At 46.3% G+C, this 15,209-nt stretch overlaps 1 protein-coding gene across 3 annotated transcripts in view; it reads left to right on the forward strand.

The window, feature by feature from the left end:
- Positions 1 to 15,209, forward strand: part of Ralgps1 (Ral GEF with PH domain and SH3 binding motif 1) — a 242,208-nt gene that overhangs the window by 18,851 nt on the left and 208,148 nt on the right. For all 3 annotated transcript variants that reach the window (XM_042680986.1, XM_042680987.1, XM_042680988.1), the window contains exon 2: positions 11,810 to 11,933. In XM_042680986.1, coding sequence (XP_042536920.1) covers positions 11,877 to 11,933 — 57 coding nt within the window. In that variant the 5' untranslated portion in view covers positions 11,810 to 11,876. The remainder of the gene's footprint in view (positions 1 to 11,809; positions 11,934 to 15,209) is intronic.

A 15,209-nucleotide genomic window follows, 5' to 3' on the forward strand; every position in this document is an offset into this window, starting at 1 on the left:
GGTTGAGGCTGTTGGGAGAGGAACTTTTGGACGCGGGACCTTAGTGGGTAATTCTTGTGTCACTGGGCACATGTCCTTGAGGGAGGTTGTGGGACCCTGGCCTCTTCTCCATTCCTGCTCTGCTTCCTGTCTCATGAGGAGAGTAGTTTGCTAGGTGATTTTACCGTGTCAAAATACTGGGCTACCTGATCTTGGACCATAGCTGGTCAAACTGTGAGCCAAAAATGACCATTTTGTAAGTTCATCACTTCAGATATAGTTGTAGTGGCCGAGTGGATTGGCTCTGGAGTCTTTTCTCGGTTCTCACATCAGGGCTTTTCCCTTTCTTTGTGTCTCTGTCCCCTCTGTGTGCATGCTGGAGGCCACCCTGCCATGCTGCCACCCTTTTGTTTCTGAAGGGATTGGATTCCCCCACAGCTAGGTCACCTCTCTGTCTTCCTTAGCTAGGTCCTTGTGCTGGCCCACAAAGCCCTCTTCTCTCTAGGTCAGTCCCTCACCCAGACCCCTAGTCAGAGAGGGTTCCTCACAGGGGGAATATGGTAGGCCCTGGGACAATAGGGTAAAGGAAAACCAAGACAAAGGAGATGGGATCATGAGCCTCAAGGACCTGTCTACCATCAGTTCCTCTACCCCACTGGCATTGAGTTTCTTCCTACCCTAGCTCACAGGAACTCTCCTTTCCTTAAACTTAGTTTAACCTCTTGTGGTCCTGGCCACACTTGGCATCATATCATGCTTTCTTCCTCCTCTTCCTCCTGGTGGGGAATCCAGGCTAAAGGATTGATGAAAAGTTGCTCACTTTTAGTGGGGACCCCACTTGTATGGCAGTTTCCATCTGAGTTGTGCATGAGTTGGGCTGGAGTGCTGCTTCCTGCCCCTCCAGGATGGGCTCCAAGCCATATGCCACGCTGCTCCTCTACCTGCTGCCTGAGTCCCACTGGAAAGCCAGCTGCTGCCAGAATACCCTCTCCTCTTAGGCTTTTGGTACTATTGTCCTGGCATCTTGTTTTGGAACCAGATAGGTGCTGGTGGGGTGGCTTAAGCATCATTCATAGTCTGGGGGATGGGGTGTAGCTCACTTATTTTTATTGAGAACATAGTTATTTTGCTGGAATTGGATGAAATAGCCCCGGGCCAAGCGCTGATGACCAGCACTTCCTTCATAGAGTGGCTCCAGTTAAGGAACTTGACACATAGGAAGCTGTTAGAGAAGTACGTGGTACCCTGATCCCCCTGATGGCCAGGAGCTGCTATTAGTTAATTTCCACAATGGCCAAATGAGGGGAAATAGGAGCTTAGATGCAGCATATCCAGGATTTACACCCAGAACTGGTAAGTTCCTAAGGCAGTTCCCTCTGGAAGTGACTGAGATAGACTGAACCTTGGTGGACAGTAGTCATGACTGAGCAGTGAAAGCAGTGGTTTCCTGTATAAGTGACAAGTGATAGCTGCTGTGGAGGGCTAAGCAGAGGCACCCAGTGGGAGTACTCAGGGCAGACTGGAGTCTGAGGATGGGGAGGAGGCCATATTCCAGGTAGCAGCTTCATGATCAGTTAGTTCATGCTGACCTACAGGACATGGCTCAGTCACTGCTGGGCTTTGGCAAAAGTGCAGATTAACCATCAAGTGTGGGGAGGAGGCTGTCCATTCCAGCCAGTCTTACCCCAGATTCTCCCACTGAAACAGGTCCATTCTTGCAAGCAAGTAGGGTTCGCCACTCCTTTACAAATGCCTGTCTCTTGAGAGCTGTGTGTGCAAATGGCCAGCTCCCCTGTCACCCTACGTCTGTGCAGTGATGAGCGCATTCAGCTGTCCCATGACTGTTCCATTGCACAAATACATATTGTCAGTTGCCATCAACAATAGAATTAATAAGAAAAAAACAAACATTATAACCTGATCAAAAACTCCAGTTAGCTAAATAAATTGCAGCAGGACCCTGCTATTCTAGTCCTTTCCTGTCCCTGTCCATAGTGGCTATGTTTTTACACACTCATACAATCCTGTGGAAGAAATTGATCATTTATAATACTGGCCACCAGGTGGTGCTGCAGTACCAGACATGATCCCCAACTTCCCATGAGCAGGCACTGAGAGAAGTCCATGTTCGAGGTAGCTCAGTTTCCTCTCTCCTAGATAATGTGTTGCTTATAAGCATTTTCCAGTCATATTTTAAATTGGACAACATTTAAGTGTTCAAAAGGTAGAAAATGAAAGTGTTGTATAGTGATTCATTTAAGGTTTAGTGAATATACTTGTTTGTTTACAGGAGTGTCAAAATATCATAAAAAACCTTTGTAAAAAAGCATTACTTTCTCAGTGAAGACTTCTTTTTATTTTTATTTTTTGTCAGTCATGGGGCTTAAACTCTGGGCCTGGGCACTGCCCCTCAGCTCTTCAGCTCAAGGCTAGCATTCTACCACTTGAGCCCCAGCACCACTTCCCATTTTCTGAGTGGTTTATTGGAGATAAGAGTCTCATGGACTTTGCTGCCTGGATTGGCTTTGAACCACGGTCTTCAGATCTCAGCCTCCTGAGTAGCTAGGATAACAGGCGTGAGCCACAGACACCCGGCTCAGTGAACACTTCCTATGCCTCTCTCTCATTTAATCTTGGAACCTTGTGTCTTTCCTTACTTTTTTTCTCTATCACAAATCACCTGCTGACATACTGCATACTTGCTGAGTGATTTATTATCATCTCTCCTTCGTTAGCTCATCCTAGAGGGGTTTCTTCTGTTCTCATTCTCTATCTCTAGCACCCAGGACAGTACCTAACATTCACTTGTTCGAGTGAGTGAATGGAGTGGTTCTGCCCAAGCTCCCGGGCACCTTTCTCCACCAGTAAATACTGAAGTATCTCTTCCTTTCTTCCTCGTGCTCAGCATCCTTCCTCTTAGGCCAGTGCACTCTACTGGCTGTATGGTGGCACGTTCTGTGGTTTCCATGCTTTTCAGCCTTCACAGGCAGCTGTGCAGTGGCTATCCTGCAATGTGCCTGCTGCCTGTCTGGTAGTCCCCCTGCTGACTCAGGGCCGTGGCATACAGCCTTTCGGTCAGTCCTCACACCCCCCTGGGTTTACTGAGGAAATGGTGGAGGCTAAGGGAGGACCAGCCTCAACTCACAGCCTATGTCCGCAGAATGTCCAGCCAGAGATTCCTGGGGATTCTTCTGCATTAAGATGTTAATTCCTCATCACTGACATCACAGACACCTTTTCCATTCTTTGTACCATTTTTTAATGATATTTTTTCCTTTACAGAAGTCTTAAGTTTTTAATGTATTTAAGTTTGTCAATAGGACTGGGGCATGGCTCAGTGGCAGGACACTTGCCTAGCACGCATGAGGCCCTGGGTTCAATCCCTGACCTTGCAGAAAAACGAAACAAAACAAAGCTCCCAAAACAAACAAATCTGCCAGTGGTTTCCTTGGCTTGCTGGCTTTCATATCACCCTTGAGAAGGACTTTTTCACTCCAGAATTATAAAAACATACTCATCTGTTTTTCCTCTAGTGCATTAATATTGTTGTACTTGTCTATTTAAATATTTAATCCATCAAATATTTATTCTTCTTTATGATGTTGGGTAAGGTTTTTAATAAATTCTTCCCTCCCCGAGTGAATAGTAAGTTGTTTGGTCAACATTTATAGAGCAGTCCATTCTTCTAATGCTTGAAATACCATTTGGATCATATTGTTGATCCTTGCATCTGCTTGATCCTATTTTCTGGACTGTGTTCTGCCCGGCTGAGCTGCTCTTCTCCTTCTGTGCCATTTATGGACTGTGGCTTCCTGGCAGGACAAAACTCCTCTCGTTATATTCCCTCCCCTCTTCCCCCCAAAAACACATTTAAGCTATTCTTTAAATTGTTTTTTCAGATGAAATTTGGAATCAATTTGTTTGATTCCAAAAATGAATCCCCTTAGGATGGGAGTGAACTTGCATTTATTTTGTTGATAGGTTAGTTAGGGATAGTTGATGACATTAAAGTACACTATTGTCTCTTTCTGGGATTAAAGGTTTTCCTTTATATCTTTTTTATTAGTAGGATTTTGTAATTTTCTGACTCTTTATTGAGTATTTCTAGGCACTTTTCTCCTTTGTCAGTGGCCTCTTGTGCTGTTACATTTTCTAGCATATTATTGTTAGTACAGAGGAAATGGTTGATTTTATGACCGGATTTCTAACACTCACAGTTTTCCTTCAATCTATTTCCATTTGCTTCAGACCTAGAAATACTGTTTCATTGATATTAGTCTTTCCTCTATTTCAGTGCTGCAGCAGATTTCCTACCTTTATTTTTTTTGCCAGAACTCTGGGCCTGGGTGCTGCCCTGAGCTTTTGTGTTTAAGGTAGCACTTGACCCACAGCTCTACTTCCAGCTTTTTGTGGTTAACTGGAGATAAGAGTCTCCTGGACTTTCCTGCCTGAGCTGGCTTCGAACCTCAGTCCTCAGATTTCAGCTTCCTGAGTAGCTAGGATTACAGGCATGAGCCACTGGCACCCGGCTTCTGACTTTTTTTTTTTTTTTGGTTGGTTGTGGGGCTTGAACTCTGGACTTGGGTGCTAGGCCTGGGCACTGTCCCTGAGCTTTTCAGCTCAAGGCTAGTTGTCTACCACTTGAGCCACAGCACCATTTCTGGTTTTCTGGATGTTAATTGAGATAAGAGTCTCACAGACTCACAGACAGAGTAGTAGGATTATAGGCATAAGCCACTGGCACCTGGCTCTATTTTTTAAAATTTCTTTTTGACATTTCTACATGATTTGGGGTGGGGGAAAGCAAACATATTGACACATTTTGTCATCTGGAAGTGAAAATGTCATCTGTCCCCTTCCACTTTTGGCACCTTCACACCACCCTACACACCTGCAGTGCCCTGTGGAACGTGGGATGCCGCTTGAAGACCCCTGAAGCCCCGTACTGCCCCCTGCTCCAGGTTCTCGTCAAGGGACACCGTTTCCATTCCTAACAGGCTTTCTACTGTACTGTCGAGACCATCTCCACTCCATACTCCCCCCACCCCAGTCGCACCAGGCCTTGCTTTTTTGTAGACAACTTCCTTCCTCTTCCAATAGAAAGCACCAGGCTGCTGCTCATTCTGAAGATTATTGCTCAGGGACCTGGCTTCATGATGTTGGTCAAGAAGGCCCAGGAACATGTATCGTGACCTGCCAAATGTTTATGGTAGAGGGCCCTGGCTGCGAAGGAGAATAAAGCACCCCATCTGAGCGGGGCCAGCACCCAGCTCCCTAGCAAAAGGCTCTGAGCAAAGGAATAGGCTTGCATACTTTAAGTGCAGGAAAATGAACCCTCATCGTGTCCATTCAAGTTTTGGATTTGCATTTTGTTTTGAGCCAATCCTAGGGCTTGAACTCAGGACACAGATGCTGTCCCTGAGCTTGAGCCATGGCTACTGCTGCTACTACTGCTCCTCCTCCTCCTCTTCCTCCTTTTGATGGTTAATTAGAGATAAGAGTCTCAGGAACTTGCCTGTCCCAGCTGGCTTTGAATTGAGATTTTCACATCTCAGCCTCCTGAGTAGCCAGGATTACAAGTATGAGTCACGACCACCTGGCTCAGATTTGCATTTTGAAAGGAAAAATGGTAAGGAAGTGGGGGTGAATGGACTTTCCTGCCCAGGCTGGCTTCAGATTGTGATCCTTAGATCTCAGCCTCCTGAGCAGCTAGGATTAAAGGGATGAGCGTGTGTGGTTACTTTATGCCTTTTATCTAGTGTATCACTTTTATTTTAAAACTTCACAAAGTTACTGGGGTGGGGATGAGCCTTCCCCACTGGTACCACCACAACTTCAGTTTTTAGGGCCAGGCTTGCTGCTAGGGCCCTGCACAGGGATATGGGGATTGTCTGGCAAGCTGGACTCTTAATTCAGCTCCGTAAGCAAAGATGCTTCCGCTCTCCCTGGCCCTGTCAGCCGCCTCAAGTCCAGTGTGCTGTGAACAGGGTTCAGACAGACTGTGTGAGAGAGAGAGAGAGAGTGTGTGTGTGTGTGTGTGTGTGTGTGTGTGTGTGTGTGTGCTCGCGCGGGCGTGCATGTGCATGTGTGACTCACAACGTGGATATAACATTTGGTGGGTGTGTAACCAGACACGAGCGCCATTTCCTTCCCATTTGTCTTCGTCACAGCTTCTGTGCATGACCCAAGACGGCACCCCTACCCCCACTCTGGGGATGTGGCTCCTCTCCGCATGGGGGATCCTTTTTCATACTTGTCTGCAACATTTGGAAGAAATCATTCTCTTGTAATTGGACATGCCTGGTGTGTATATTTTCTTTGAAACAGCCCACATTGGCTTAAGAAAAAGTGATTATTTAGCCTTCTCTGTAGGGTCTGCATCAGCCAGTCTTAGGCCATTTCCTTGGTTTCCTGAGCCTGAAACCTTGGGGGAGAGTCTGAAAGTTTGGAAGGAGACCAGCTTGCATCTGGGGTTTTCCTTTCCCTCTCTGGGAGCCCACACACACAAGACCAGACTCTGTCATGAGCAGTGAGCGACGTGGGATTGTTCTGTGGTTCTGATATAGCTGCCACGTTCTTAAGAAGTTACATCATGAGAACTGTTTTTGCTCCTGCTGTGTGTTGGTTTCCAGGGAGGTATTAGCAGCAAGGGGGTGCGTGTGCGCATGTGTATGCATGTGCGTGCATGTATGCACACGTGTGTGAGAGGTGAGAGGCAGAGGGAGGGTGGGAAAACAGGGCTGTGGTGTGGTGCAAACTTAGGCCAGCTTGAGGCCTTAGTCCTCCCCTTCTAGTGTCCAGTGACTTTAGATCTGTTGTTTTCCTCGTAGTAACCAAAGCAAGCTTGAGAAGTTGTGCAGGTCACTCCCTGCTCAGAACCTTTGAGTGCCCAAGGATTCCAGGTGCCTCCTGAGAAGCCCTCCATAGCCCTCCATGAGGCCTCCAAGGCCCTAGTGCTCTGCCCTAGGCTGGTTCTTCTGCCTCTGTCATAAACCTGCCCGGCTCAGGTGCATGGACAAATATTTCCACGTGGCTCCTGTGGGCACAGTGCCTCAGCTTGGCTTACTACCAAAGACTGGTGCTTCAGGGTGTCCTGAGTTCTCAGAAGAATAGGGGGCTACCCTCATCCAGTCTGTCTGGCTCAGTCCTTCATCTTCAGGACCCTCTGCTGAAGCAGGGAAATGGTGTTTTGGGCAGGGCCTGGCCAGCCAAACCCTCATGGCAGTCTGTGCCATGATACAGAACCTGTGGGACTGTGAGCCTCAGGACCAAAGATGGATGGGTGGGGGTTTCTCTTGGCCTGGCACGGATGTTCTGTTCTACTTGGTCCTGTTATTTCTTTGCATGTGAAATATCACTTGTCTGAGAGTCTCTGCCCATAAATCAGGCTGTTTCTGTCAGTGGCGAGACACGCAGGAGTCAGATCGGAAACAAGCGCCTGGTCTTTCTTTCCAGCTGCAGCCTTAATGGGTCACACATAGTGGCTGCCATCCTTGGTCTGTAGGTGGACTGGGGCCACAGCTGGGAGGCGGGGATGGGTTGGACCCTTGGCTTGGCTTGGGACTCTCACAGACTCGAGCCCAGAGCTGGGAATCCCCTTCCCAGTGGCAGAGCCCATGGCATCACAAAGCTGGCCTCTGTTCTTGAGCATTTACAGCTAAGCTTTTGTTTGTTTTAGGGAAGGAGAGCGGAATAAATAAATGGAAACTTGTTGGAAAAAAAGAAAAGAATAGATTAAAAAAAAAACTTGGAGGGGGCTGGGAAGGTGGCTCAGTGGTAGAGCGCTTGCCTTGCATGCATGAGGCCCTGGGTTCGATTCCTCAGCACCACATAAGCAAAAAGAAAAAAGCCGGAAGTGGCGCTGTGGCTCAAGTGGTAGAGTGCTAGCCTTGAGCTGAAGAGCTGAGGGACAGTGCCCAGGCCCAGAGTTCAGGCCCCACGACCAGACCCCAAAACAAACAAACAAACAAAACAACTTGGAGGAGGAGAAGACTAATACTGGAAATAACCTTGCTACTGGTAATAACTTTGATCAAGTCTTCACCTGCCTGGGGTGGACAGAGCATTCTTCACAAGTGACTTTGTCCAGTCCCCACCTGGGCTCTCTTGGGAGGCCGTGTCAGGGGTACTCGAAGTTCAGCAGACACTGGGGTTGAATGGCAGAATTTGAATGCTTTGGTCCTAGCGCTAAATGGCAGTACGTTAAATTACCTACCTATGCCTCAGTTTCCTAAGAATCCAAGTAGTCTCTAGCTCCTGGGGCTGTTGTAGAGATTAAATAAGCTAAAAACATAATGCATAACCAAAAAAAAAAACCATAATGCATAGCCAGTGCGTCTCCCTGAACAGTGCTGCTCACCGTTCCTGCTGCTGCTGCTGCTGGAGTGTGGAGAGGTGGCACCTGGCACCTACGTGTGCCAACAGATGGTGCTGGAGAAGCGAGTGGCATCCTGCAGGCAGGAAGCAGGGAGGTAGCCAATGGTGTCGAGGAAGAGGGCGGAGAGCTGCCATGCCCATGTTCAACACAGGACAAGTAGGAAGCGTGAGACCTCTGGTTTGGGGTGGCTAAGCAGGCTGAACTCCAGTTCTGGCTCCCCTTGGGGAGGTCCAACAAGCCAGATACCCTTGGGTGGGAGCCTAGCCCTGCTCAGCCTTGAGCTGAGTGGGTACAGCCACTCACAGTGGGTCACCCCAGGCTGTCTTCCCCTCTCCACTCCTCTGGAGTGACGCTTAGGCCTGACCTAGTTGTGGCAATCCTATTTGAGCTGAGCTGAGCTAGGCCGAGCTGGCTGTCTCCCTTCAAGCTGCTCTATTTTGGCTTAGGATGGATGACTGGGTTGGACTTAGAAGCCCAGCCTGTTTCTCTCATTTAGTCTGGTTTCAGACAGTTCAGGGGGCCTGACCTAGTCTTGAGTTGCTTCTGAGTGCTTGAGCTGGGTTGACTTTCCATCTCAGGTTTTGGGCTCTCTGTTTTGAAGTCTGGGCCTGTCATGGGGGTTTCTCTTGGAGGGTCAGGTCTATTTAACCGAGAAACTTTCCATGGGTTCTTCACCATCCTGTCTTCTGCATGGGAAATCCTCAGTGCTTAATATCAGGACTAATTAATCTTACAGTCTCCCATATCATATGCTAGTATGATTTGTATTTGGTTATTTCACAGATTAATGATAAACATTCAAGTTGAATCATCATCATGAAATAGCTTTGAGTGCTTCATTTAAATGTCATACTTTTGAAGTTTCTGGAGCTGTGTACCCGCCACCAGCATCCAGTTCTAAAACATTTTTTATCACTCCCCAAACACCCTTGTGTCCATGTGTAGTATCCTGTTATGTGCATTTTGTCTCTTTAAATTTGCCTTTTCTGGACATTTCCTAAGATGGAATCATACATTCTTTGGATCTGACTTCTTTCACAAATCATATTTTTGAGGTCTAATCCTGTTGTAGCTTGCATCAGTATTTCGTGTCTTTTTAGAGTTGAGCATTATTTCATTGTATGGATATATGGCACAGTTTATTTGCCAGCTGATAGACATTTGAATGGTTTCCAACATTAGGCTGTTATGAGTAATGCTGCTGTAGACATTCTGTACATTCCTCTGTGATATATGTTTTCATCCTTTTTAGGTAGATACCTAGGAATAGAATTGCTGGACTGTTTTGTTTAACTTTGTAAAAAAAAAAAAACTGCCAGATCATTTTCCAACGTTATTGTACCATTTTGCCTTCCAGCAGCAGTGTATGAGAATTTCATTTTCCCATGTCCTTGCCAACACTTGGAATGGTCTCTTTGTTCCCCCTCCCTCTCTCTAGTTTTCCTTCCTCCCTTCCTCTCTTCTTTTCTTTGTGGTATTGGGAACCAAAGCCAGGGTTTGTGCATGTTATGGTAACACTTTTATCACAGAGCTGTATTCCCAGCCCCTGTTTGTGATTTTGGTGTTTTAATTCTAGTCATCTTAATGAGTGTGAAGTAGTAGGTCTTTGGGATTGTAATTTGTATTTCCTTTATTAGGTATTAATATATTTTCATTTTCTTTCTTTTTCTTTTTTATCCTAGAGCTTGAACTTGGAGCCTCTTGATTTCACTTGGCTTTTTCCAAGGTGATACTCAATCACTTGAGCCACAGCTCCATTTCCCATTAATATATTTTCTTTCCTGAGAAATGGCAGGTTTTGTTGTCACTACTTTTCTTTTCTTTTTTTTCGGTCAGTTGTGGGGCTTGAACTCTTTGTACTCAAGGCCAGCACTCTACCAGTTGAGCCACAGTGCTACTTCCAGTTTTTAAGTGGTTAATTGGAGATAGTCTCACGAGGACTTTTCTGCCCAGGCTGGTTTTGAACTGTGATCCTTAGATCTCAGCCTCCTGTGTAGCTAGGATTAGAAGTGTGAGCCACCGGCGCCCAGCTAATGATGTGGCAACTTTTTAAAGCAGAGACAGCCATGAATTTATGATCTTTGGTGGCAGGGAACATGCCTTTTCCTGGGAAAAACTGATTAAGCAATGAACGCTCTCAGCCCATTCCTGCTCCTTACACATAAAAGAGGTTTTAGGTTCTCTAGCTCAGCTTTTTCCTCTTTACCTGGACAGTTGTTCTTTCTTTTTTTCTTTTTCTTTTTGTAAAGTAAATTATCCAGCATTTGGAATAGTTAAGAGAATAGTTGGAGATATATAGGGCGAAGTGATGATTATGGCATCATATTGTCTGTTGGACTCGAGTCTCTCATGCTCTTGGGGCCTATGTCTGAGCAGTGGGAGACGGAGACATGTCAAGGGGGCTGGCACTTTGCATCTTCCCTGATGAACCCAGGATGAGGTCTTGCCCTCCAGGATGACCTCCTCATCCTCCAGAGATTAAGTGTGTCCAGAGTCCAGTTCATCATCTTTCCCTATAAACGGAGTCACTCCTATTCCTTTCTTGATGAAGGACACACATCCGTCTGGCAGTGCCCCACAACAAGCACCTCAGCTATGACCTATTCCCTTGCCTGGTTAATTGCAGTGGACTTCCAACCTGTGCCCCTCCATTCCCCATCCTCCCTCCTTTCCTGGTCACTTTCCTGCTGGAGTACTGTTGTTAGTGCATCTGGGTTTTGTGGTGATGGATGCTTGTGGTGTGATGGTACATGTGGTGTGGGAGCAGCCTGCTCCGCACTGTGTTGTCCAGACACAGGAGCCAGACTGGATTTGGAGTGGGTCTTGAATGATGATGCAATGTGCACAGCATGAGCAAAGGCAACCTGTGCCTCAGTTTCCCCCTACGGGACATGGGTATAGTGACAGGACCTCCCTCCAAGTGGTAGGAGGGCTAGATGGCACATGATGAGTGCTTCGTGGGGGTCAGCTGTCATTTGGGTTGGGGCGATGGAGCAGTGAGGTGCCAGGGGAGCAGGACCAGCTGGTCTTCACTCCTCCTTTGCCCCTTCCCCCGCTGTATACACTCGCTTGCCCGTGAGGGCCAGGCATGGTCAGAAAATGGTTGTGCAGGCCAGGTGGGACTGCAAGCCACAATGCAAGGGAAGCCACTGCTCAGTCCTGCTAATGGCTGCCAGGCAGAGATATGGACCCATGCTGCCAGAAAAGCCAGAGTCTGAGTACTGTGTGAAAGTTTCCAGTTTTTAGATGTTGGTAATTAATTTAAAATAGACTGAGTTCTGTACAAGCCCTACAATGGCCCTGTGGGCCATAGTTAGCTTGAAGACCAGCCGCTGATGACCTTTCTCTCAAGGTGTCTCCTGGGTGATTGGCTTCAGTTGTCAGCACAGCTGTCCCCTGGCAGGGTTCCATTGGGTTTGAAGCCTGGTTTTTATGAGCCCCTTTGCCTTGCAGGACTGACTCTCAGGCAGGTTATGTCACCGGCAGAGGCTGCCCTGAAGCTCCCCGCGGCCTGGAGACTATGTACAAGAAGAATGGTCTGATGGCTAGCGTGTCAGTCACCTCTGCCACTCCACAGGTATGGAGGCTGCAGGGACCGGGTGGCCAGGTGGAAGGAGCCTGCTGGCTGGGCTGGTGCATGAATGCCGCCATTCTTAGCATGCCCAGCCCTGGTTCACACCAGGCGTGAGATTTGGGAGGCAGTCAGTCCTGCGGATCAGTGTGTTTTCTGAAGTCGTTCTCTTCAAAGAAAAACAAATACCTGTCCAGTCCAGCCATGGCAAGTGCCACATTCCATTTTGGTGGCAAGAAGGGATCAGAGCTTTCCCAGGAAAATCTGCTGCCGATTATAAATAAGTCGCACATTCTGGAATGAAGTCAGACTGAAGTCATTCCAGCTGGCCCCTGTTCTTATTTACCTTGTTCTGTAGGAAATGGCTGTAAAGGCCTGGTGGTCTGGGCCGGGCCCCTGTGCAGGGCTTAGGGACTTGCACTCCAAGCTCAGTAATGGAATAGATGTGGGGAGGACAGGTGTCATCTGAGGCCTGGTGCCTCTGTGTCTAAGGAGAATGCCAGCTCCTGTGATACAGTGTTGGCTCTGAGCTCACCTATCTAGCAGGGATTTTGAAATGATGTTGGATAACTAGCGAGTAACTGCAACTAGTTTAATTCCTATAAAACTCTCAAAAAAGCCCTTGTTTTGATCTCTAATCTTGAAATCAAGCTTGTAGGTATTTAAAAAATTCTCCAGCAAGGCCAGTATAGTTTAAATAAAATTGCTGCATCATCATCATCATCATCATCATCATCATCAACAACAACAACAACAACAAAACATCATCATCATCATAATCAGTGAATACGTTTGGAGCAACGATTGATTATACTAGTCTCTTTGTATAGTGTGTGTTTGAGGCAGGTACAATGGTATTACAGGAAAGCTGTAGAACTTGAAATCTCAGAAATAGACTGGTAGTTAGAGGAATAGACTTCCCCTTCCAGGATGGAGATGTAGCTCAAATGGTAGGACAAATGTGTAAGGCTAGGAGTTTAAGCCCCAGTATCTCTGGTGGAAAAAAAGGAAAGAAAAGAAAAGAAAAAAGAAAAACAGGAAAAGAACTTAGGTTTCTGTTTTCATATATACTTTACACTCCACCTAGAAAAGAAGGAACTTCTTTCATTACCTGTGTGTATATTGCATGCATACATATGAGTATACATATATACACACTCGCATTCTGCTCTCGGAATCCATGGGGTCTTCTAACCATGGTTTAAAAACATTGGAAACAAATTATATGGTCCTGAACACGTATAGATATTTTTCTTGTCACTATTCCCTAAACAGTACTGTGCAACAACTCTTGATTTCTTAATTTATATTAGTTTTAGAGGTGATTTTATTGTTACATCTCCACACATACTCATACTATATTTCAGTCAATCTCTCTTACCCTTTTTTTCTCCCACTCATCTAACAACTCTTTATTAGCATTTAAATTGGACTAGGTATTATAAAATAACATAGAGATGATACTAGGGAGGCCATGGGAGGCCATTTTACACAAATGACTTAAGCATCTGCAGGTTTCAGTGTCCTGCAGCAGCTATGAACAATCGTGTACAGATACCGAGGGACAGCTGACTGTCCTATATGTATACCTAGCACATGCTAGGTACTCAGTAATATGATGAGTGAATGAATGAATTTATTCATGTACACTTGGAGTGCCCAGTAAAGCTTGGTGACTGAATGGCACATTTACACTCATGTACACCCTTAATTTAGTGCTCACTATATTCCAGGTACTTATTTCCATGTGTCTCAGTCTTTCATGCTCACAGCAACCCCATTAGTTATGTACCTTTATTTAGGCCTGTTTGTAGGTGAGTAACCTAAGGTGCAGAGAAATAAAGATGCTGGCTTTGGATGCCACAGATGGCCCAGTGCATGGGTTTAAGCCAGGCTTTCCTGACTCTCCAGCTGCTACCCCCAACATGATGGCAAGCTGTCCTGGAAGAGATCAGCTCTGCTAGCCTGACTGAGCTGCTTTCTGGAAGGGGATGGATTATGCAGAATAACTTCTAGATCTTTGTCTGCATGAAGGATGGGGAGATGGAATTCCTTGCTAATCCGTGCCCATCCGGAGCACTTGTTAGGACTTCTCAGCATTACTCTGACTCAGATTCTAAAGGGGGGTTGTCCCTCCCACGATGGAGCTTTTAAAATAATCATTCTGAACCTGCCCCATGCCTTTTGAGCCAACATCTCCCAGGGAGAAGGATCATGGAGTTGCCTTCTCAGTTTATTTCGGTAACCCATACTACAACCCTGCGATATAGATTTAATATCACCATTTTTCAGATAAGTGAGACTCATTAACATGGGAGCATGTGCCTGAAATCAGATAGCAACCCATGTAAAGCTGGCATTTTATCTAGGTGCATCTGTCTATAGAGCTCTTAAGCACTGTAGTTTGCCTCATCTTAAAACCAGCTTATGGCCAGTAATGGTGGTGCATGCTTGTAAATCCAGCTATTCAGGAGGCAAAGATTGGGAAGATCACAGTCCGTGGATAACCCAAATTTGAACCTAGCTACTCTGCAGGCCAAATACAGGAGAATCAAAATCTGAGGCTGGCCCTGGACAAAAACACAACATCTAAGCAGAGAAATAACTGAAGCAAAAAGGGACTAGGGTGTGTGGCTCTTGCCTAGCAATGAAGCCTCAAGTTTAAATCCTAGGATTGCCAATGGGGCAAGAGAGAGAGAGAGAGAGAGAGAGAGAGAGAGAGAGAGAGAGAGAGAGAGAGAGAGAGAGAGAGAGAGAGAATAAGTAGAAAAAAAGACAACTAGGAGTTGAGTTGTAAGAACATCTTCATAACACAGGCCTGCTGAAGCTGGCAGGTTACCTTCCTGCTCTTCCTCTCACTCTCCCATTGCCAGTGGTTACTATTACCTTCCCTCTCTGGCCCCAAAACATTCCTTTTTTGTTGTTGTTGGTCGTGGGGCTTGATCTCTGGGCCTGGGCGCTGTCCCTATGCTCTTCAGCTCAAGGCAAGCGCTCCACTGCTTGAGTGTCAGCACCACTTCCAGTTTTCTAGTGGTTTATTAGAGATAAGAGTGTCATGGATTTTGCTGCCCAGGATGGCTTTGAACCGTGATCCTCAGATCTCAGCCTCCTAAGTAGCTAGCCCAAAACATTCTTGTCTCCAGTAAGATTGCAGTATTTTTTCAGATCTAGCCATTTTTGGAATGAATGAAGTAAAGAAGAATTAATAAAAATATTTTCTCTAACCTACACTGTGAGATATTGAGGGAAACAGAAGCCACTAACTCCTTCTTCAGGAGTTTA

Source organism: Dipodomys spectabilis, unplaced genomic scaffold (genome assembly GCF_019054845.1).
Source record: "Dipodomys spectabilis isolate Male_0828 unplaced genomic scaffold, ASM1905484v1 ptg000067l, whole genome shotgun sequence".
In the NCBI taxonomy this organism is placed as follows: Eukaryota; Metazoa; Chordata; class Mammalia; order Rodentia; family Heteromyidae; genus Dipodomys; species Dipodomys spectabilis.